The sequence below is a fragment of the Ochotona curzoniae genome, unplaced genomic scaffold (genome assembly GCF_017591425.1).
Source record: "Ochotona curzoniae isolate NIBS_2020 unplaced genomic scaffold, NIBS_Ocur_1.0 contig_46, whole genome shotgun sequence".
In the NCBI taxonomy this organism is placed as follows: Eukaryota; Metazoa; Chordata; class Mammalia; order Lagomorpha; family Ochotonidae; genus Ochotona; species Ochotona curzoniae.
In genome coordinates this window covers 3,820,586-3,843,949 of record NW_024466340.1, presented here as the reverse complement: position 1 = coordinate 3,843,949, position 23,364 = coordinate 3,820,586, and the positions used below count along the sequence as shown (strand labels likewise).

General features: G+C 56.9%; 2 protein-coding genes across 2 annotated transcripts; one reads left to right on the top strand and one right to left on the bottom strand.

The window, feature by feature from the left end:
- Positions 1-1,122: 1,122 nt before the first annotated feature.
- Positions 1,123-12,020, bottom strand: SDS (serine dehydratase). The gene is made up of 8 exons (XM_040986844.1): positions 11,966-12,020; positions 4,532-4,686; positions 4,239-4,278; positions 3,895-4,034; positions 3,706-3,797; positions 3,138-3,365; positions 1,935-2,059; positions 1,123-1,348 (listed from the first exon to the last, which is right to left on the bottom strand). Exons 1-8 carry the CDS (start codon positions 12,018-12,020, stop codon positions 1,140-1,142), a joined length of 1,044 nt encoding a protein of 347 aa, XP_040842778.1. The 3' UTR covers positions 1,123-1,139.
- Positions 12,021-16,669: 4,649 nt separating this feature from the next.
- Positions 16,670-23,159, top strand: SDSL (serine dehydratase like; the record flags this gene model as incomplete). The annotated part of the gene is made up of 7 exons (XM_040986843.1): positions 16,670-16,813; positions 16,935-16,974; positions 17,537-17,676; positions 19,341-19,429; positions 20,095-20,322; positions 21,948-22,072; positions 22,860-23,159. Coding segments are annotated over 7 exons (960 nt in total), but the record flags the coding sequence as incomplete, so codon positions are not given.
- Between the last annotated feature and the right edge of the window lie 205 nt (positions 23,160-23,364).

Genomic DNA, 23,364 nt, shown 5'->3' with positions numbered 1-23,364 from the left:
CTGAGATCCCCACTACCCATGTGAGACACCTGGGAGGAGCTCCTGGCTCCTGGTTTCAGCCTGCCCCGGCCCTGCCTATTTGGGGAGTGGACCAGCAGATGGAAGATCTTTTCTCTGTCACTCTGCCTCTCAAATAAGTAAATAACAACAAGAAAACAAAGTGCGCAGCTGTGCTGGTTGGAAGGTGGGCTTCAGGCGGGTCCCCTGCCCCCCGGCTGGACGTCCTGTACGTCGGGGCAGCGGCTGGCAGTGTGGCACAGAGCTGAGTGATTCTTGCACTACACTTTGAACTCTGCCCTATAGGCTGCTGTAGGTGGCCAGGGGACTTGCTGACAGGGTAAAGGGGCTCTCCCACCCCGCCCTGAGTCAGCCCCTCTCCCACCCCGCCCTGAGTCAGCCCCCCACTGTTCTTTGTGGTTTTCTGGTGTGAAACTTGAGCAGGAAGAGAGGGTGTCAGGTCTCAAAACAGAGCCGCAGGACAGCATTGGGGTCAAGTGCACTCCCTCCACGCAGGCGTGTTCTGGGCCAGCTTACACACCCTGTGCTGGGATCCGACGTCTGTGCCCTGCTGGCTCTGTCCTCAGCACCCTCCCTCCCCCTGCTTCCTGAGATACAGGGACACCCCTCCCCCCCCATGTTGGGGCACCAGGGTTCCCAGGGTGGGGGTGGGGAGAGCTGAGAGCAGGCAGTGCGATACAAAAACACAGAAGCCCTTTGCTTCATAAATACACATTTTCTCTTATCAGTGAAAAAGTCGGCAAATTAGAAAAACAAGTGCCCAGGAGTGGGAGGAGGGCACACTGCCCTTGGAGGCAGGCCAAGCTGTTCCACCTGGGACTGGTTCAAGGTCACACTTTGTTCGTCCTGCTATGTCGCTGCCCCCCACTCTAGGGTCCCGGAGTGCTCCTTGAAGGGCGGCTGTCACCCTACCAGGGGAGACCACAGAGTCGCAAGGGGCTCAGGTCACACCTGGGCTCGGACACAGCGGACTCCTGGTGCACAGTCCACCTGCTGCCCAGGCCCGGGCGCGGGACTGAGCTCAAGAAGAATATGTACAACAAAGCTCTGTGCGCGACGCCGCCGCCTCCGCGGGCTCGGGGGGCGGGGTGGGCTCCGGAGGCACGCCTGGGAAGCAGTCCTCACTCTGGCAGCTCGCTCTTCATGCCCAGCTGGGCCTTGAGGGCCTGCAGCTGGGCCAGGCTGATGTTGCTGCCTCCACAGACGACCACCACGAGGGAGGCTAGCGGGGTCTGCAGCTTGCCCTGGGCCTGCAGCTTCTTCACCACGTGGCTGTAGACGGCAGCCAGGGCGGCCCCACAGGCCGGCTCCACCAGGATCTTCTCGTCATCTGTAGAGAAGGGGTGTGCTGAGGGTGTGCCACGCCACTGGCAGAGCTGGGGCTCAGGGAGCCAATCGGCTCGCAGCCTGGCCCCGGGCTGGTACCACTCCAGAACTGCCAATCCTCACTCTGGACTGGGCTCTTCCCACCTAAACCGAGGGCCTGGGGCTCATCCCGAGGGCTAACCTGGACAGGCTGTGTGTTGAGAGGGCCAAGTTAGCTGCTCCTCCCGCCCCACCCCTCCCCCACTAGCCCTGTCCTAGCCTGAATCCAGAAACAGTCTGACCTAGTTACAGACTCAGCTCCGAGCCACATGCTTTCCTTTTTCACTGTGGCCGCCAGGAAGCTCAGAGTCAACATTTTCACACTCAATTATTGTTCCCCGCTGTCATGGTCACAAGGCCCGCTCTTTCCTCTCTGGCTTTGTCTTTTCTATTTTTTTTTTTTCTTTCTTTTTTTCTATACTGCACTGTCTTCTGTTAATGGGATGTTCTGAGTCAGGAAGTGGGGACAGGACTGGGAAGTGAGTTTGGAATAAATGGAGTCCCTAGGTACCCCGTGGGGACAGCCACTGTGTTCTTGCCTGGGCACGTACCCACAAACTTCTCAATGGCAGCCACCGCTTCCTGGTCCGTGATGACCTCGGAGAAGATGGGGTGCTCCCAGGAGAGCTTCAGGGCCTGAGCCCCCACCATTTTCACCCCCAGGGCCTTGGCAACACTGGGAGAAGTGAGGCCAGAGACTCAGACAGGCAAGACAGTGGGAAGGCAGAGGGAGGGCGGGGCCTGCGCTGGGCGGGGCCTGAGCTGCTCTGTCACTGCAGTGGCCGCTGCTTGGGGGATCCTTGCTGGGCCCTGTTGGGGCTCCAGGCAACAGTTTCCTGTTGCTCTACCCATCCCTTCGCGCTCAGAGTGGCTGGCAGCCGCCTCCTCCAGGAAGTCCTCCAGGAGGACTGCTCAGCCCCTGGGCCCTGCATGGAAACTCCCAAACAGCGTCTGCCCCGACCTCCCTGTAATACCAAGCACAGTGAGGACCGCCTGAGAATATGTGAAGCATCAAATGTTCACCACAGCCTCGGCTGTTCCGATACAAGGGGAAACTGAGGCCCAGGGCAGGCAGTCACCTGCCCCAGGTCTCCTGCCAGGGGTGGGCAGGATGCCTGATGCTGCACACATGGTCCCCTGGAGTGAAGATGTTTCCCAGCCTCCCTTGCTGCTAGGTGTGGTCACATGACCAAGTTATGGCCAATAGGAAGTAAGTGGAAGTACTGTGTCTTCCAAGATGGAGCTGAGCCTTCTGTCTTTGCCTCCTTCTTCCTGCCACAGATGGACAGTAGATGGTTGGTACCCAGGCAACCATTTTGCACTATAAGGCCACATGCTAAAGATGGTGAGGCAACAAACTCAAGGACCCTTGGCTTCACAGAGTTGGCCCGAATGACCCAAGCTTTAGGTTTGTTTTATGGACGCAGGAAAGTTCAATCTTTCCTGGGAATCCTAGCAAGAGTCTGGAGCTTGGCTGTAAAGTCCTGGGGGCCAGGACTCCCTCAAAGACCTGCTGGTATATTGCATGCTTAGGGGTAAACTCCTGGGGTGTGAGGACCACTGCCCCAATGCCCCCAGAAATGAGCCATGGTGGAGCTTCTGCAGGAGGAAGCTGCCAACGTTGGCCCAGCCCTGCCCTCCCTAGCTGTATGACTCGGGCACTAAAGCCTCGAGTTTCTCATCCATAAAATGGGGCTGGCATCTTGGTCTCCCTCCTGGCCAGCAGAGTGGACTCCCTGACCCCAGCTGCTTACCTGGTGATCTCCGGCAGGGAGACAAGCCGGCCCGCTGACGTGGCGGCATGGAAGCTGTGGGCCCCGCTGGTCTCCATGGCGATGATGGGCACATCACCCCAGCCCACCTCCTGCAGGCCTCGGACCACTCCGCACAGCAGGCCCCCGCCTCCCACCGACAGAGCGATGGCCCCGGGCTTGGCCCCCAGAGTCTCCTTCAGCTCCTTCACGAGGGAGGCGTGGCCTTCCCTGGAGGGCAGGAGGAGGAAGGGGCCAGGTCAGGGGCAGCACTCCCTGGGGGTGCCAGCTTAGGGCAGCTGCCTCTGACAGCTCAGATGACTGCCCCTAAGGGCAACCCCGAGCCAGAGGCTGTAAAGCTGGATGAAAATCTCTCCCAACTCCCTCCCGTGAGGGTAGAAACTGCGGTGTGCGTTTGTGTGTGTGTGTGTGTGTGTGCACGCGTGCGCCTGCTGGGGTGTGCATCTTCCCATGTGTACATGTGGGGCTGTATATACCGATGTGTACATCTGCCATAGGCTTGGTAGAGATGTCTGCCACCCCAAAGCAGATGACCTTGAACTCCACCTACCAGATGAGGGGGTGATCAAATGGTGGGATGTAGACCCAGCCCGGGTTGTTCTTCGCTAAGGCTTTGGCCAGCTCGAAGGCCTCGTCCAGCATCTGCAGGGTCATAGGGGAGGGACACAGAGGGGTGAGGTTTCAGGGTCCCCAGACACTGCCGCAGCCCCCGGCCCTGGGCAGGCAAGCAGGCACTCACCTCACCCACCACCTTGACCATGGCGCCTTCATTCTTGAGCCGCTCGATGGTGAGGGCGGGAGTGGTACTCGGCACGACAATGGTGGCAGGGATGCCCAACCTCCTGGCAGCATAGGCGGTGGCCATGCCCGCGTTGCCTGCTGCGTGGGGAGGGCAGAGGGTGTGTCCGTGGGGAGGGCTGGGGAAGGGGCCAGCTGGACCTGCCCTCCCCTGATGGTCCACCCTGTCCCTCTGCTCCCCACCCCCAGGATTCCAAATTGGTGCTTGCTGCCGAAGTTCCTTGCTGGGGACGCTAGGGGGAAAGGGGCCCAAGCGTGTGCAGCATGTGGGAGCAGGAGACTTACCAGAAGAGCAGACAAAATGCTCGCAGCCTTGCTCAGCCCACTGCAGAGTCAGGAGGGGAAGGATCAGGCACCAGCCCGCCCCGTGGCCCCTGAGGACACCCCTGCATGCATGTAGCATGGGCACTATGCTGGGCCCCGACAGCCAGGACCCCGAGTCGGGATAAGGGGAAGGGATCAGGTCCGTAAGAAAGTTCTGAGGCTGGGCATCCCTGAGCAGAGTTGCCCTGAGCTGCCAGCCCGAGGGAAGAGGACTGCCCCCACCCCCGGCAGAGGCCAGTCACCCCATCCTGTACCGTTTTGCAGAGGTGCCCGATACCCCTGATCTTAAAGGAGCCTGAGGGTTGGGCGCTGTCCATCTTGAGGTAGACACTGGTGCCGGCCACTTTGGACATGGTCATGCTCTCCCTGACGGGGGTCTTCACATGCAGGGTCTCTCCGGTCATTATTCCTGGGAGGAATGGAGGGAGCCCAGGGGGTCAATGGAGCTGGCCCTGCTTAAGGAACATCCTGGTGGTGAGGAAAGGTGACAGAGCCCCCGGAGGGCTGGGCTGCATTGCCCTGGGTCTCCTGTGGGCCATGGGACATTCATTTGTAAATGTGGCCAAGGGCCCAGCTCCCGCGTCTCCCCTTGAACCTGGGCTCCCAGCTTTAGGGAAACCCAAGGCAGAGGCAGATGAGCCACAACTGGCTGGATGCACAGGTGGGGGCAGGCCAACAGGTGCACCATTAAGTTGCTGCTTGGGCCACCTTGCCGGGCGCCTGGTCCTAGCTCCATGCATTGGATGCAGCTTGCCACCAATGTGCACTCTGCGAGGCAGCAGGGGCCAGCTCGAGGGCATTGGTCTCTGACACCCAGGTGGGAAACCCAGGTGGAGCTCCTGGTTCCTGGCTTCAGATCCCTTGGGCCAAGGGCTGTTGCAGGAACCAGCGGAGTGAGCCAGTGGGTGGGATGCTGTCTGCCTCTCACATAAAGATTGTTTTTTTTTTCCTTTTAGAAAAAGGAAGGTGCTGTCGGCTTACTTACCCTGTTGTGAGTGTTCAGAAGCTTTTGTCCTCATGACAACCCTGGGAAGAAGAATCTATTTATGTTTCCCTTTTGCAGGCGAGGAAACTGAGGCACAGCCCCCCATCAGTCCGGCTTCTGAGCCTGAAATCAGTGGCCCTTCTCCCACCCCCCCGGTGCCTGAGGGGGGGACCACTTACCCAGCAAGGCGACCAGCCAGTCAGCTGGACAGAGCGAGGAAGGGAGATTGCCAGGCGGCTGGACAGAGCGAGTGAGGGAGAGAGGGAATCACTGGGCAGCTGGAGGGAAGGGTGGACTGCTCTGAACAGTCCCGGGGCCCCAGTTCCAGCCTTTATGCCTCAGGGCAGCCAATGGGGCTGCAGGACCGGCCACGCCCCCATTGTGTCCCACCTCCTGTGAGAGCTGCGCTGTCCTGCCTGCCCCTCCCCGTTTTCGGTGTGGGTGACATGGGGACAGCACGATGCACAGGAGGAACAGCCAGTCTGCACTTGGTCCGCAGTGGGCACCCAAGTGACAATAATAACAATCGTCATGACAGCGATGATGACATCAGATGCCCCGCAGGCCTGGAGACAGGGGGCACCTGGAAGGGGAGGCTGGGGTGCAGGGTTGCTGCCAGCTCAGGTTCTTTCAGGTAGTAAGAGGCAGAATGAGAAGCTGACCTTGGAGCCCAAGCCATTCACATCTCCAACACAGTCCCATCATGGCCTTGAAGCGCCCTTGTCACCCTCATGTGACTCGGCAGACTCAGGGGGCCCAGGGTTCCCATCTGGGCTCTGTCTTTGTGTAGCTGTATGGCCCTGGATAAGTTGGTTTTCTTCCTGTAGTCTCAGTTTGCCCATCCGTGAATGGGCGTCAAGGCTTCTAGACAGGAGAGTGTGTGTATGTGAGGGGCGTGGAGTGCCACCATGGCCACCACCAACAACCTTGCAAGGGCTAAGAGGCCTTGCCTCTGAAAAGGCAGATGCTGCATGCCATGCACACACACCCTGTATGCAAGCGCTGTCAGTATGTAGGGATGCCCCCGCCTCTCCCCCCACCACACGCAGCCCCACCAACAAAGCTCTCCTGCAGGCCTTCCGGGATGCCAATACTGACGAGGCACAGGGCAGCCGGAACACGGCCATCTTCTCTGTGCTGGGACAAGCTTATCCTGCTCCCCCCTCTTACATACCCTGGCATTCCCACACATGGCAGGAGTGTGCTGGGGGCAGGGTTGACAAAATGGGGCAGTGTGGGCACGGGGAGGCTCCCATGGGGGCGAACCCCCTCGCCTGCCTGAGTGTATGCAGCAGGCACTCACTGCCAGAGCACCTGCTGGTGCCAGCTTCCATGTCACGTGTATGTCCTGGGTGGAGGGTGTGTCAGACCAGCAGGTGACAGGCACACCTAGGGGTCCCAGATGGATGCTTGGGGTGCTCTGGCTCTCTTGTAGTGAGGCAGGAAATCAGGGAGAGGGTTGCTGCTTGCTGGCTGGCTGTGTAGTGGGACATCCCAGACACCCCCAGGCCAGGGTTGCCACCGGATGGCCGAGGGCGGAGTTTGAAGCTGTCCGCCATAGTGGCAGGTGGGTGGCACAGTGTTTACGGGCTGACCAGACCGAACCAGTATTCATGTGCCATGCTGTCCGCCCATTCATGGAGCATGGCATTCACAATGCTTCCACCGCCCCCAGCAGAATGTACCCCACAGCAGCCACTCCCCTGCCCTCCTTCCCAAGTCTCCTGGCAGTCATCCTCTTGGCACTGGTTGTCTCAGATCTGCCCCATTCTTCAGCTATTCCTCCGCACAGGACCACACAGCAGGTGAACTTTGGGGTAGATTCTCAAAGTACTGTTTCTGAAGTTCCTCTGTGGGGGTCACATGAACCTGATCTCTATTCCTTTTACTTTATGAAGGTTATTTACTGGAAAGGCAGGGTTGGAACTCCACCTGGGCCTCCCGTGCACAGCAGGGGACTTGGGGCATCTTCTGTTGCTCCCCTAGGTGCGTTGGTAGGAACCTGGGTCAGAAGCAGAGCAGGTCGGAACAGACATGCCAATATGGGATGTTGGCATTGCAAGTGCTGAACCACAGTGCTGGCCCTCCCTGCCCTCGTACGGTTGGGGCATGAACATGCCAACTGAGATCCCGCTTTGGCGTCTGCTTGCTGCGCGGCCTCTACGAGACGCTTCACCCACGTGTGCTTTGGTTTCTTCCACGAGTAGTGCTCACCATCAGCTAGATGTTTGAATAATTATGTTATGTAAATGCTATTTAAAATGTCCAGAGTCTATTTTCATTCCCGTCTCTGGGTGGTGGAGCACAGCCAATTCTTTGCTTTTTAAAGTCTGTTTTATTTTGATTAGAAAGTCAGATAGACAGAGAGGAAGATTTTCTGTCCACTGATTCATTCCCCAAGTGGCTGTGATGGCTGGAGCTTAGCTGATCTGAAGCCAGGAACCAGGAGCTTCTTCCAGGTCTCCCACGCAGGTGCAGGATCCCAAGGATTTGGGCCATCCCTTGACTGCTTTCCCAGACCACAAGCAGGGAGTTGGACGGGAAGCATGGCTGCCAGGACATGAACTGGCACCCATATGGGATCCTGGAGCATGCAAGGCGAGGACTTTAGCCACTAGGCTACGGCACTGGATCCCACAGCCAATGTTTTTATTACTCAAAAAATGTAAATAACTTTTATTTTTGCTTGAAAAGCAGAGGCACAAAGAAGGAGAGACAGAGAGACTTTCCATCCACTGGTTCACTCCCCAGATGGCCACAATGTCCAGAGCTGAGCCGGTCTGAAGCCAGGAGCCAGGAGCTTCTTCTAGTCCTCCCTCGCCTGCAAGGACGTGAGCCAGTCTTCTCTGCCTTTCCAGGCCTCAAGCAGGGAGCTGGGTTCGAAATGGAGCAACCAGGACACTGACAGGCTTATATATGGGATGCTGGCTCTGTCAGCCCCAGCTAGTTCTTTAAAAGGTCTTGGGAAGATCTAAGTCACCTCTGCCCCATTTAGCAGATGGGCAAACTGAGGCCAACCTGTATGAAACACGAGGATAAAGCTGGTTGTCCTAGGAGGAGGGACAGGGATCTGGCTGGGAAAGTGCAGACACTTCCTGCTCCTGTTACATCACAGCCAGCCAAATGTCCCTGGAGAATGGCCAGGTCAGCATGTCCTGGGCACTGGTGGCCGTGTCGTCACAGCTGGCTGTGCTGCCAACTCTGCTTGTCCTTCCTGGCCGGCACAGTCAGGCCTGGAGTACTGCTCAGCTAATGCCTCTGACTCCTGAGGCTGTCAGACCTGGGCTGAAAATGCCGTCGGCCATGTGGCCGTTGAGCTGGGGACAAGGACGCCAGCTGGACGCCGCAAAGCCGAGAGCTCACGGCGGGTTGGCGCACGACGCTGAGAATGGCAGAGCTGCAGCAGTTGCCATGGCCGTCATCCCCGACCACGGCTTTCCCCGCAGTCCCCCAGTCCGTCTTTCTCCCTCCTTGACTTGCTTGGTCACCTCCTACAAACATCACTGACAGGTCTCTTTTGCAGAAGAGACTTCCAGACTCACCTGCCTGTCATCATATCACCTGCTTGTCTTTACCCCCAAGCACTGGTTATTGTGCTGAGTGCCAGTGCCTGTGAGTGCCCACTCCTCATCCCACAAGATAGGTCGCTGAAAGAGGAGCTACTCAGACCATGGCTGCAACTCCAATGCAGTAGTCTCTCGCCAGTTCAAGTCTCAGCTGTTGCACTTCCAATCTAGTCCAAGTGCTGTCCCCCTTGACCAACACGGAAGATCCAGAAGAAACCCCTGGCTCCTGGCTTTGTCCCAGCTCCATCTAGCTCTGGCCATTGTGACCATTAAGGAAGTGAATCAGTTGATGGAAGATCTTGCTTTCTCTACAATTTTTCCAAATAAAGAAAAATCTTAAAGGGCGTTGGGGGGACACGAGAGGCACAGTCGCACAAAGCCCTGGAGGCAGGAGTGTCGGGGTGCCTCCCTGGCATAGGGCCCTGTGATGAGTGCATTGGACCCATTACTGAACCAGGAGACGTTGCTCCAAACAGGGGCCGGTGGCCCCTCTCTCCCTCAAGACTGCGCCGCCAGCTGTGCACATGTGGTGCCATGCTCCTGTCTACCTACTGTCGCATTGCCCACTGGCTGCCGGCTCTCATGCAATCTCCGCCCTATTGGCCCGAACACCTTGGAAGCATCCTGGGTCCCCGCGCTCCTTCTGACTCCTATGGCATCCTATCCCCCTTTGGAGTATCTCCTTCCTTCGCTGGACCTGTCCTTTCCACGCCCTCTCCAACTATTCCCAGTCTCTGTGCAAACAGGACCCAACCCAAACCTTACCCACCTGTAGCACAGTAGGGAACAGAACATCTAGGGGCATTTTGGGGGATGTGGGTGCTGTTGGCATTTGGTAGGCAAGGGGCCAGAGATGCTGCTCCAATCCCTGCGATGCACAGGGGCAGCCTCCACCACAGGGACTGAGGTGACCCCAAACACCCATAGTGGTAAGACTGAAAACTGCTCAGATATAATGTGGGTACGACCAGCAGCCTCCTCCGTCTGCCCTCCCTGCTTCTGTGAGCATGGCCGGTGTTAGAGCACATGTGCATGGAATGCGTTTTATCCAAAAGCTGTTGTTTGGGGCCAACCTTACAGGTTGGATTAAGGCACTGTCTGCAATGCCAGCACCTCATATGGGCATCAGTTCGAGTCCTGGCTGCTCTACTTCCAGTCCAGCTCCTTGTTAATGTGCCTGGGAGAGCAGCAGAAGATGGCCCAAGTCCATAAGCCACAATTGCCAAGTCCATCCATAATGGACTTCTAGGCTCCTGGCTTTGGGCTGGCCCAGCTGCTGCAGACCCGTGGGGTGGCAGAACAGTGAACCAGTGGATGGAAGATCTCTCTAGTTCTGTAACTGCCTTTCGAGTAAATGAATACATGTTTCTTTTAAGTGCTGCTGTTGCATTTCCAGCTGCTCTCCAGAGACGCAACACAAGCGCAACGCTTGCTTTCTTGATGAAGTTCATCAGATCCGATCGGGCACCCGTGTGCTGGACTGTGAAATTGCATTGCACTGGGCCTCCCTGTGACCTGGTGTTTCACCCTCTCTCTCCTTTTCCCATCCCTGGCTTGGGGAGGTCGTTTGCTTCACCTGAGATCTCGTGGGGCCCTCATTGGCCCTCTCCCAGCCCTTCCTGACTGCGTCATTCCCCAGGTTGACAAACAGTGTCCTTGGGTGGGCCCTTACCACTCCGACTGGCTTTCATTGCCAAGGTCAGGATCCCAGGGCCATATCCCTCTGTCCTGGGGTTATCATCACCCCAGCCACCAACACGTGATGGGTGGAGCTGGCCAGATCCCAACATCCTACAAAGGTTTGTGTCCAAAGCTCACGAAAAACATAGGATGAGGTCACTGACCTCACCCACCATGAGCTGCCCATGGGCTTTTCTGCCTCCTAGCCTGACTTGATTTGAACAAGACCCTCAGCGAGTCAGTGATGGGCTTCCTTTCTTTTGGGAGTGGCAGTGATATTCAGGGGTCCACACCTCCCCAGGCACAAGCAGTCTTGCCCCAGCCAGGATGAGGCCAACGCTGGGCATCTTCCTCCCAGCGTTTGGCCCCGAGCAGGTCCGAGGTGTGCAGAATTACCGGAGGCGTCAATGTGTCCTGCGCACCCAGGCACTGTTTGTTTTGGGTGTTTGCTTATCCCAGTTGGGTGGTGTGTTTCTGTAAGCGGTATCTGCATTGGCATGGGGAAATCGTCAAATAAAGCCAAGGACTCGTCACCGTGCTTCCTGGCTGGGATGACGCCTCGCATGCTGTGTCCCCTGTGTCTGGTCACGCTTGCTTTTTTTTTTTTCTTTTTTCTTTACTTCTTGCTTTTTTTTTTCCCTTCCTTTCTTTCTTCCTTCTTTCTTTCCTTCAACCCTAGGATTTTTAAATTACTTTGCTTTTAAGATTTATTTTTATTGGAAAGCAGATCTACAGAGAGAAGGAAAGACAGAAAGATCTTCCATCTGCTAGGTTATTCCCCAAGTGGCCGCAAAGGCTGGACCTGACCCGATTCGAAGTCAGAAGCCAAGAGCTTTTTCCAGGCCTCCCACACAGGTGCAGGGTCCCAAAGCTTTGGGTCATTCTCCTCTGTTTTTCCAGGCCATAAGCAGGGAGCTGGAAGGGAAGTGGAGCAGCTGGGACACAAACAGGCACCCATATGGGATTCCAGTTCTTCCAAGGTGAAGATTTAGCCAGGTCCTCAAGGATTTCGGAGAGAAGATACACACACAGAGAGAGAGAGAATCTGCTATCCCCTGCGTCACTTCCTAAATGGCCGCAATGGCCATGTCAAAGGCAGGAGCCAGGACCTCCATCCAGGTCTCCACACATGTGTACAACGACCCAAGCACTTAGACCAGCTTCCGTTGCTTTCCCAGGCACCTTAGCAGGGAGTCGGAGGGAATGTGGAAGTGGAGCAGCCAGGACTTGAACCTGTGCTCATGTGATGGAATGCTCGCATCCCAAGCAGTGGCTTTATCAGCTATGTCACTGCACTGGCCCGCCATGGTCACCTTCGGCTGCTGTGCCAATTTATATGCATCAGAGCTCAGCCACGTTTACAGTTCAGGCCTTCAGGGGCACTGGCCACATTGGAGAGCACCGTAGGCCCGGGTGGGAGCAACTACCGTGCCAGACAGGCAGACGGTAGGACATACCTGCCATCACAGCCGTCAGCAGGGACCCTGCCCCCTCGCCCCGCTCCTTCCCCATCCCTGCTCACAGCTCCAGGAACCCTGAAAGCATTCTCATATGTGGGATACCTGCCTTTTGCTCTCTGTTAATACATCATGACCATCGCTTAGGATCAACAGATTTACATCTGAATTTGTCTTTATGATGGCTGAAAGAAAATTCTATCCTGAATGCAATAATTTAGGCACTAGACTATTGCATCGGGCACTTCAAAAAAAGATTTATTTATTTATTTATTTTAAAAGATTTATTCATTTTTATTGGAAAGGCAGATAAACAGAGAGGAAGATCTTCCTTCCAATGGTTCACTCCCCAAGTGGCCGCAGCAGCCGGAGCTGAGAATATTTGAAGCTAGGAATCTCTTCTGGGTCTCCCATGCAAATGCAGGGTCCCAAGGCTTTGGGCTGTCCTCAACTGCTTTCCCAGGCCACAGGCAGGGAGCCGGATGGGAAGCGGAGCTGCCAGGATTAGAACTGGTGCCCATATGGGATCCTGGCACATGCAAGGACTTTAGCAGCTAGGTTACCACTCTGTGTTCCCCCCCCTCCTTTTTTTTTTTTTTTACAGAAGATTTATGAAGGGCAGAGCAATAGCGAGGGAGAGATCTTCTATCCTCTGATTCACTCCCCAAATGCCCACAGCAGCCAGGGCTGGGCCAGGCTGAAGCCAGGAGTCTGGAACCCCATCCAGGTCTCCTACATGGGTGGCAGGGACATGACCAATTCTTGACCATGCCCACTGCCCCTTGGGTGGGCATCCGTAGGAGCTGGATGGAAGCAGAGCCAGGACTGGCGCCCAGGTTCTGTCACTGTTTGTGGGGGAGACTTGCTGAGTCCGTGACACAGGCCAGCACAGTTCAGCAGGCTGATGGCGGCGTCCTGGCTCACTCCCTCCTGTAGCTCCGTGAGGGCCAGCTCAGGTGAGGGTGGTGAAATGATGCTGAGTGAGCACCTCCCGGGGACGGACAGGGGCGTGCTTGGCCAAGGGACATGTCAGGGACAGGGGCTGGCTGGCCCATGCAGGCAGTGACCCATTTGACCTCTGTGGCCTTGGCTGAGGCCACCCTGGCTTGCCGACCTCAGCCTCTCCCTCACCCCAACCTGTAGCAGTGTGTCCCCTGTGAGGCCTGGGTGAGGATCAGGGTCAGGCACCCCAACTTCATGTTAATCATCAAACCCAGGGTGTGTATGGGGGTCACACGCAGTCTAGGAAAGACACCGTGCCCAGGGCTGCAGGTCCTTTGTATCACTCACCTCCCATCCCACAGAGAGGGCACCTGAGGCTCAGACAGGGAAGGGGCACAGATCTGAGGCTGTCACCCCCTCAAAGCCTTCCACGGCTTCAGCCCTGCACCCCAAGAACGCTCATGGGCCCTGGCACTGCCCTTCCTCCTGGTCCTATTGATGACATTTTCTCCATGCCAGACACATGTTACACAAATGTGTGTAAACCCAACCATCACGCATATGAGCCACAAAAGGGTGTCCCGTTGGTGAATTCCGCGTCCCTGCCTGGGACACCCCATGTCCACCAGGTCCAGACACACTCCATGAACTGAGTTCCTCGTGCAGCTCAGCCTTCGCTTGCTGCACATGGCCTTTCCAGCTCCGACCTTGCCCCTCCTTTGCACCCCCTGTCCGCAACGCCCAGGCTCTGGAGACCTCTGCCTGGGGCTCCCAGCCCTGCCCACTCCCACCTGCCGCTGTCCGGTGGTACTGATCAGAGTCATCTTTACCAGCCCAGGCTTGTTGTTGGAGGCTAAAGGTCCCAAGCACTGGTACTCAACAGAGGCTCCAGGGCAGCTCCCAGTGTATGGCTGAGCTGCCTGAGTGGGTGTGGTCTGGAGGAGCACTCAGAGGTCTCTGTGCCCGGGAGGGTTGAGGGGATGCTGCCCCTCGCAGGCTGGCTGGCTGGCTGGCTGGCTGGCCGGCCTGGGTCTCCATTTACAACAGAGCCCAGCAGTGCGTGAGTCACAAACAACCTGGTGGGAGAGGGCTGACCTCGGCCCTTGTCCTCCTCTATCTTCCGCCTGAGCCCTGGAGCCAGGGGACTGTCCCTTTAACACGAGAGGAGGGGCCACGGCAGGAGGAGGCGGCCGGAAGCAAGACAGAACTGGTGTCCAGGCAGGCAGCGTGTGCAGCGTCAGGGACACCTCCTCTCCACCCGGGGCTGGACTGAGCGAGGGGCCAAGGTGGTCCCAGGACTGTCAGGCAGGCAGGTAAGAGGTCTGGGACCCCCTGGGGACTCCTGGGACTCCACCTATGTGAATGTGAGAGTGGGGTGGTCTGGGGGCAGCCAGGCTGCTGGATAGAAACTAGGGACGGGGGGGGGGGGCGGGGAGGAGGGTGTTCTAACCCTCACACCCAGGTACCCTCCATTCTACAGGGGATGGCAAGCACCAGTACCCGTGGGTCAGCAGCAAGGGTCCTGCAGGGCAGAGCTGGACACTGTGTCCACCCTGCAAGCCAGCTTCTCAGCCCTGGCTCTTGGGTTCCAAAGAATAGGCGAGGTCCAGGCTAGGGTATGCTGGGTTTGGGAATGTAGGGTGACATACAGGCTCCCCCTCTCTTAGTGTCCACTGGAAATGTGCTCTAGCAGAATGCTCTTGCAGAAGCTGGGTGGAGGCAGCTGAAGCTTTGCCCTGCCTGGGGCAGTGGGGTGTAGCACCATCCTGCCAGGGGCGCAGCGTCAAATTCTGGATTCTCTGACCTGGGCACCCCTGCCCTGACTTAAAAGTGGACAAGAGTTTAGGTTTGTGCGAGTTGGGGGTGGTGGTGAGGGTGCAGCACTCCCTCTAGTGGCCAAATAGTGGAACTGCGCAGAGGGGCCCAAGGCTTTTCTGCCCCAAAGGGTAAAAGGGGGCTGCATTTCCTTTCTGTCTTAGCGCTCTCTCTTCCTTACCCCCTTACCCCATTTGCTCACCCACTAGTACCTTCCCACGGCAAATAAGATTAAAGTAACAGGGGCCCTCCCCACTGTAGGCTGTCACCCACCAGGCTGCCCTGCCCCTCCCCTCTCCACCCCCTACTCTTTTTTTCTGTGCAAGGAGCAGCAGTCCAAATTCACTTCTTCCCCAAGAGGAGTTACCAGTTACTGTTCCCTCTGCACAGGCGCTCTGTCCCGGGCTCCCATTGTCTCCAAGCTCCCCCTGGGAAAACCTACAGATCCGATCCAGAATAGGAATCCTGTGATGCACCTGCTAAAAACCCCAAACACCACGTACCAACCACTTGTCTCCTCTCTTTTTATTACATTTGATGAGATGGTTAGAAACACAGGCAATTTGGGCTGACGTTGTGGCTCAACAAGCTAATCCTCCATCTATAGGCGCGTATGGACACTGTTTCTAGTCCCAGCTGCTCCACTTCCCATGCAGCTCCCTGTGTGTGGCCTGAGAAGGCAGCAGAGGATGGCCCAGGTCCTTGGGCCCCGGCGTCCACATGGGAAACCCAGAAGAAGCTCCTGGCTCCTGGCTTCAGATTGGCTCAACTTGAGCTGTTGCAGCCATTTGGAGAGTGAACTAGCAGATAGAAGAGTTTTTGTCTTTGTAAGTCTGTCTTTCAAATAGAAAACAAATACATTGGAAAAAATGTAAGCAATAGGCAGCTATCTGCTGAAAATGAAGCCGTGCCTGGCAGGGGACAGTTCCCGAGACAGGGCAATAGCTGTGATGGCCCAGGTGCCTCACACCTGGTACCTGCCTCCCACGAGGAGAGCTCAGATGGAGGTCCGGCTGCAGCCGAGGCCAGCGCTGGCTGAGGAGGGAACCAGCAGGTGGAAGATCTCCCTCCCTCCCTCTGCAGACAACTAGATGAACATAAACACACATTTAAACGAAGTCAATGCTTACTGAATGTGCACATTCAGCAAATTGGAACAAATATATATAGTCGTGGAACTACATGCAGCTTCATTGTTTTAAAAAGCTCTTGACTGGTTTATTCATTTGTTTGGAAGAGGGAGAGAGAGATCTTCCATTCACTTGTTCTCTTCCCAAACGATCACGAGCTAGGCTGGGCCAGGCCATAGCAGGGGCGAGGCTCTCACGTTGGCGGCAGGGCCCCAGGTACTTGGGCCGTCCTCTGCTGCCTTCCGAGGCATGTCAGCAGGGAGCTGGGTTGGAAGCACAGCAGGCAGAACTCAAGTTTGTGCGCCTGAATGGGACGTGAGCACCCCAAGCAGAGGCTTCACACACTATGCCACAATGCTAACCCCAGTCATAACCAAAGTTTTCAATCCTTTCTCTCTTCCAAAACACCTCCCCACCACCCCCCAACATCACGCCTGTTTGAAATTCTAAGACTCCGGCTCCCCAGGAGCACATGGGTTCGAGCTGAGGTGGAGGCCTCGGCAGCTGGAGTTGCTCGGCATACAGTAGAGGCTTAGCAAACGTTTTTTTTTTTTTGTTTTGTTTTGTTTTGTTTTTTTGTGATAAATGCGTGATTGATGGGTGAGCGGCCCGTCACCTCACTTGCCCGTCACCATGTGCTGGCTGAGTAGGCGGAGCCCGGAGCTGCACAGCTCGGCTGCTGTGGGCTGGGGGGTTGTCAAGCCGAGGGTTTCTCTGACTCCCCTCCCCCTGGCCTGCAGCTCCCCGGGCTGTGAGTGTCCTGTCCTCTGGAGGCCTTCTGGGTGGTGGCAGCGGCATGGAGAGCCACAGCAGCCAAACTGTGCCCTTCCATGTGACCACGCCCCTGCTAGAGAGCTGGGCTTTGTCCCAGGTGGCGGGTACCACCATCCTCCTTAAGTGTGAGAACGTGCAGCCGGTTGGCTCCTTCAAGATCCGTGGCATTGGGCACTTCTGCCAGGAGGTGAGGAGGCTCGGGTGGGGCTTGGGCAGCAGGGGGAGGCACGGGCGGTGTCTGACTCCACCACGCTTGGGTCTCCCCGACACTTGCTGGGTTCAGCTGCCCCCTCCCCTCTCTTCCGCAGATGGCCAAGAAGGGATGCAGACACCTGGTGTGCTCCTCAGGTGACTTCCCCCCTCTCCTCTCTCCCTCGTGGGGCTCCTCGGGCTGCAGGGCTTGGCTGAGGGAGGAGCTGGCTGGAGCAGGTCCCCTTTTGGCCCTCTTCTGGAATTCAGGACTTCCCGTGGTGGCGAGAGACACCTAACCCATTCGGCTGTAAGCCACAGGCTCCGAGGATCAAACGTTCTTGGGATGAGTGGCGTTCAGGCGTGGCTGGATCCGGGAATTCTGTTTCTGTGTCTCTCCTTCCCTTGACTCGTCTCCTCCATTGGCCTCTGGGTAGCAAACATGGCCACCCAAAGCCATAGGCTTGCTTCCCACTGTCCTACAGTCCTGGGGACTCTGAAATCATAGAATTGGGTCACAGAAGCCAATCCTGGGTCAGAGGGGGCAGGGGAACAGTTCTCTGATTGGCTGTCTGCAGCACCATCAGAGGCGGAGTCAACAGAGGGGGCAGATGAAGGTGGGGAGGAGGGGGTTCCCTACGGGCCCTGAAGGGCAGGGGACAAGCTGTGTCTGCAGCTACTGCAGCTCTGCCCACCTCGCCCCCTTCTGCCACCTCCTTAGGGGGCAACGCGGGCATTGCCGCCGCATATGCTGCTCGCAAGCTGGGCATCCCTGCCACTATCGTGCTCCCCGAGGGCACCTCCGCGCATGTGGTGAGGAGGCTGCAGGGCGAAGGGGCCAAAGTCCAGCTGGCCGGAAAGGTAAGGCTTCCGGCAGAAGAAAGCCTGCTAACCTACTGGCGTGGGCAGTGCCCCCCTGCCCAAGGCCCCACCAGAGCAGACCTGGCTCCCTTTGGTGAACTTAAACTCTGGTTGGGACCAGAATTCTCTTAGGGCGGGAGCAGGTGCAGAGTGTGGGAGTGGGTGTGCTGCCTGCTGCTACTTGTCCCCCACGCCCAGCAAAGGCCACCCTGCGTGGGACCAGGAGAGGCAGAGTGTGTGACTGGCAGCAGAGCGTCTCTTGCTTCTCCTCACCAACACTTGGTGTGATTCCAGTTTTTGCTGCTGACTAGACAAACAGTGGGAAGAGAGAGGCCAGAGAGAGGCACACAGTTAAGGAAATCAATGATCACGGGTTTCCTTTGTGACCAAAGAAACAGACCTGAAAGTGTTATCTTTCTCCCCTCCCTCCTAGGGGGAGGGAAAGGGCCCTGCAGATAGAACAAGCTGTAGGTTTCAAAAGCAGCTGAACGCTAAAGGGAGGCGCATCCACATGGCCCCGGCAAGTCACTCTCCCTGCACTTGGTGACAGCACCTCTTCCCTCGTCAGCCTCCCCCTGGCCCCTACCCCTACCTATTGCTTCTCCTCCTTGGCTTGTCTCCTTCCACGTGTCATCTGTCTCGCCGTCCTTCCATCCAGAACCTTCTCTGTCTGCCTCTCTCCCTTCCTCCATCCAGTCCCTATGCATCCCTTATCTGCCCATCACTCCCCTATCCATCTATCATCTCCGTCATCCACTTATCAACCTGCCCGCCCGCCCGTCCATCCATCCATCCATCCATCCATCCATCCATCCATCCATCCATCCATCCATCCATCCATCTGTCCGTCCATCCGTCCGTCCGTCCATCCATCCATCCATCCATCCATCCATCCATCCATCCATCCGTCCATCCATCCATCCATCCGTCCGTCCGTCCATCCATCCATCCATCCATCCATCCATCTCTTCACCCATCCACTCACCATCATCCAATGTTCACACATTCTGTGCCTGGCGGTGACCGCGCCTGCTGTCTGGGATGAGTCTGGGATGAGGCAAGCGCAGACAAACCACATAAACAAGCTACGAAGCAAGTGGCTCCATCTTCAGTGCCAGAGAAGTGGTGTGGCTCATGAGTCTGTGGGCAGACCAGCCTGGTTCTGCTTGGTCATGGCCAGGATCCAGGTCTGCAGATGTGTGGCCTGTCCTTCTCAGCGTGTGACCTCATAGGGCTTGCTTCTCTCAGGAGGAGCAACACATGGTGTCTTTTAGGATCTGGGGTTGGCACTGACTCACCATCTGTCTTTGGCTTTGACTGACCTCAGTGAAGGAGAGAATGTGAACTCCACGCATCACAGCAGGTGCAGCCAGGCCAACCCTGGAGGTCACATGCTTCTGATGGAGGAAGAGCAAAGAGCTGGAAGCCCCAGAGCTGGCCTAGGGCTCTTGGCTGTTCACCTGCCAGGCCAGCTTGGCTCCACCTTGCCCAGCAGGGTAGCGGCACAGCGACAGTGGGGAGAGCTTGGCACTGTTTGAGCAGGGTCCTTTGCCCTTGGCCCAGGAGGCCTCTGGGTCCACATCAGCTCTCCCCCCTTGTGGGTCTCCTAGCCCCCAGTCCTGCCTCTGAGCCCAGGTCTCTGAGGGCTCTCGCTCTTTCTTTAGGTCTGGGATGAGGCTAATCTGAGGGCCCAGGAGTTAGCCAAGAGGGAAGGCTGGGTGAATGTCCACCCATTTGACCACCCCCTGATATGGTAAGGCTGGTACCCGCCCCCACCCTGGGAGGCCCTGATTGGGTCACTCTCCCCCCACGGGGCAGAAGGACAAACTGAGGCCCAAGGGGGAAAGGAGGCCTCAGGAGCAGATGCTGTATCTGCTGCCCATGAGTTGTATGCCTTTGAGCAAAGCACCCCAGCACCCCAGGCCTCAATTTCCACATGTGTCAGGTGGAAGCGTTAACACGAAGTCTCCTTCACAGGCCAGTGAGTGTCCCCATTCTATTTCAGTTATCCTCCCCAAAAAAGCCCTGGAGGTGGGCGCTGGTATGCCCATTTTACAGATGGGCAAGCTGAGGGAAAGAATGGTTGTTCAAATTGCCAGAGATCGCACAGCTGGGAAGTGGCAGGGACAATTGAATCAGGCTGGTTCGCCACATACACACACACACACACAAACCTGCCTCTGCAGACTTTGGGGTGGAATTAAGTAAGATAGCATTAAAAAAAACAAACAAACAAACAGCAGGGAGCTTGGTGGTTCAGAGAAGTAGCAGGCCTGGGTGAAGCAGGTGTTGCAGAACTGGCTGGGGTTTAGGCGCCTATGGGATAGGGTGCCCATCCCTGTGATTCTCCCACATTCTGGGAGTGCCCAGGGCTAGGGGCCTCTCTCACTCTGCCTCTTCCTCCTTCCCACTCCCTAGGGAAGGCAATGCCAGCCTGGTGCACGAGCTGAAGGCAGCCCTGGGAACCCCACCAGCAGCCCTGGTGCTGGCTGTGGGGGGTGGGGGACTCCTGCTTGGGGTGGCAACTGGCCTGGAGGAGGTGGGCTGGCAGCAAGTACCCATTGTCGCCATGGAAACCCGAGGGGCACACTGCTTCCATGCAGCCATCGAGGCAGGAGAACTGGTCACGCTGCCAGACATCACCAGGTGAGATTGGGCTCGGGGCAGCGGGTGGCTGCTGAGGAGCATCCGTAACTACAGTGACAAACGCTTGAGTCAGAGACTGTGCTAGATAAGGGATATATTTATATTATTTATTTTTAAAAGGTTATTTATTTACTGGAAAGAATTATAGAGAGAGGAGGAGAGACAGAGAGAGGCAGAGATCTTCCATCTGCTGGTTCACCACTCAGAAAACAGCCACAACAACTGGGACGAGGCCAGACTGAAACCAGAAGCCAAGAGCTTCTGTTGAGTCACCCATGTGAGTGGCGGGTGCCCTAGAACTTGGGCCTTCCTCTGCCGCTTCTCCTAGGCTGGATGGGAAGTGGAGCAGTCACGACGCAAGCTGTCAGATAAGTTAGAAAACATAGGCGAGCAATAAGGAACAGAAAACCAAAGGTCCTGCTGCATGCCACTATCCAAAACTTCTGCAGTCACATCTTCCGCAGTTTTTTCCTGGCCCAAAGAAGTTGCTCAGAAATGTTTGAGACGTGAGTGAGTGAAGTAATCATATAGTTAGGAAGTTTGGATTCATAGTAGAAGCACTAAGTGACATTCACGAAGCTGCCATTTTAATAAGTGTCACCACCATTCATCCAAGTGCTCTGGCTGGGGGATCCTTCCCTTCCCCCATCCCCTGTGTCACCCAGGGACACGTTTAATGAGACACATTTCAGGGTTTGGCTATGCCTACATTCCATAGGGGTCCATTTGAGTTTCAGCTGCTCCACTTTCAACCCAGTTCCCTGTTAATCCACCTGGGAAAGCAGTGGGAACTGACCCAGGTTCTTGGGCCCCTGTACCCACATGGGGGACCTGGAAGAAACTCCAGGCTCCTGACTTCAGCCTTGCCAACCTTGGCCTTTGTGACAATTTGAGCAGTAAACCAGTGAATGAAAGATGCTCTACCTTTCAAGTAAGTAAAAGCCAAATCTTTAACATACAAGAGAGATACAGTTCACCTACCACACGATCAAACAATGGGGGTCGTTGGCATCTTCACAGCTTTATGCTACTGTCCACACAATCCATTTTCAAGCACGGTGTGCCCTGCCTCCTCTTCCTTCTGGCTTCCTTCTGCAGGATTCTTCTCCCCTCTATGCCCAGAAATGCCTCCCCAAGGCCCCAGGCTTGGCTCTCTCTCCTCTGCACCCCACCTGCCTGCCCCCTGGCCTACGGTTTGCTGACTCTGACGCTGTTCCCTCCGCCTCACACCATCTTCCTCTTGTCCCCATCCCCCGACTGTGAACCCATAGCCCGCTGCTGACAAGCTGAGTGTCTTGGGCCTGGTGCCCTAACTTCTCTGAGCTTCCATCCCCTCTGCCCTGTAAAACATTTCTCACTCAATGATGCTTAAAGCACGCGTCTGGCACACTGAATGCACTTGTAGTACAGATGAGAGCAGCAGCAGGCAAGGAGAATAGAGAAAAAGGATTCCTAGTGTGCTTGGCTGTGTGTGGGGGGTCTCAGCAAGGGATGGCACAGGTGGGGTGGGGTGTGGAGTGAAGCTGACTGCATCCCTGGGGTTGTGGGATGGGCCGAGAGGAGGGCTGCCTCTGCGTGGGGTAAAGGAGACCCTGTCTCAGCTCGCCCCTTGATCCATGCTGCAGCGTGGCCAAGAGCCTGGGGGCCAAGACAGTGGCGGCCCAGGCCCTGCAGCGTGCCCGGGAGTGTGAGATCCTGTCTGAGGTGGTAGAGGATGCCGAGGCCGTGCAGGCCGTGCAACGGTTCCTGGGTGAGTGTCCCTGCCCCTCCACCCCCACGTGCAGGGCTCTGCCCGGTCACCTGCCCACTCACTCATGTCACCCTTGCCGTGGCTCTCTGGCCCTGCGGCAGTCCCCGGTCCTCCTGGGTGAGCTGCTCCTGTCCAGGTCCTCAGTGTGCAGGAATCAGACAAGTGCAGCAGCTGCTGAGGAGTAGCTGGAGGAGTGTGATGTTCAGTGATCACGGCACCTCCTCCGGGAAGCACCTCTCCTTCCCCATCCCACCTGAGTTGGGGACTTCCTATGGATAAGCGGCAGCTCCAGGACTAAGCCATGAACTTCCGAAGGGAGGGGCTGGGGTGTCTGACTGCTGTGTCCCAAGGCTTCCTGGCACAGGGCCTGGCAGGGGGTGGGACACTCAATGAATATTTGTTGAGCGAGTGGACGAAGGTATGAGTGAGGAGAAAATCAGCTAACAGTGGCGGGATGGACAGAAGGATTGATGGGGCCATGGACTGATGAATGGACATGTTGATGGATGGGTAGACAGTCCCATGATGGATAGGGGCCGGATAGACGGTTGATGGATGGATGGACATTGATGGATGGACGCTCTGCTAGATGGACAGACAGACAGTCTGCTGATGGATAGAGGAGTGGATGGATGGAGAGATAGGTGAAAGGCAAATGATGGATGACGACACAGGTGGATGGCGGATGGCTGGAGGGACGGATGGGTAGCGGCTGGCTGGCTGGGTGGACGGAGCTGCAGTGCCCGGTGGGCACTGACTGGTTCCTCCCTGTCCCCTGCCTGGGCAGATGATGAGCGCATGCTGGTGGAGCCAGCTTGTGGGGCAGCCTTGGCCGCTGTCTACTCCGGCCTCCTGGGGAGACTGCAGGCTGAGGGCCGCCTACGCTCTCCCCCGGCTCCTGTGGTGGTCATCGTGTGTGGCGGCAACAACATTAACAGCCGAGAGCTGCAGGCTCTGAAGACGCAGCTGGGCCAGAGCTGAGGGGCCCCCCCGAGGACCCCCGACGGGCACGTTGACTCCAAGGTGTGGGGCAGTGGAAGCTGCCCTGTGTGCCTGGGCAGGCCACCTCCAAGGGGAAGCCCTCCTGATCCACTCCTTCGGGCTCCATGGCAGCCCCATTAATAAAGCCTCTTTAAGTTGCATTTGCTCCTCCTGCGTGTCCCATGTTTCCATGTATGCAAACGCAGAGAGGGCACACAGCAGCCCAGAGCCTGCACAACCTGAAGCCTCGGGCCTCGAACAGAAGCCAGCTGAGTGGTGTGCCATCAGGGGAGCCCCAGCATGGAGGCCTG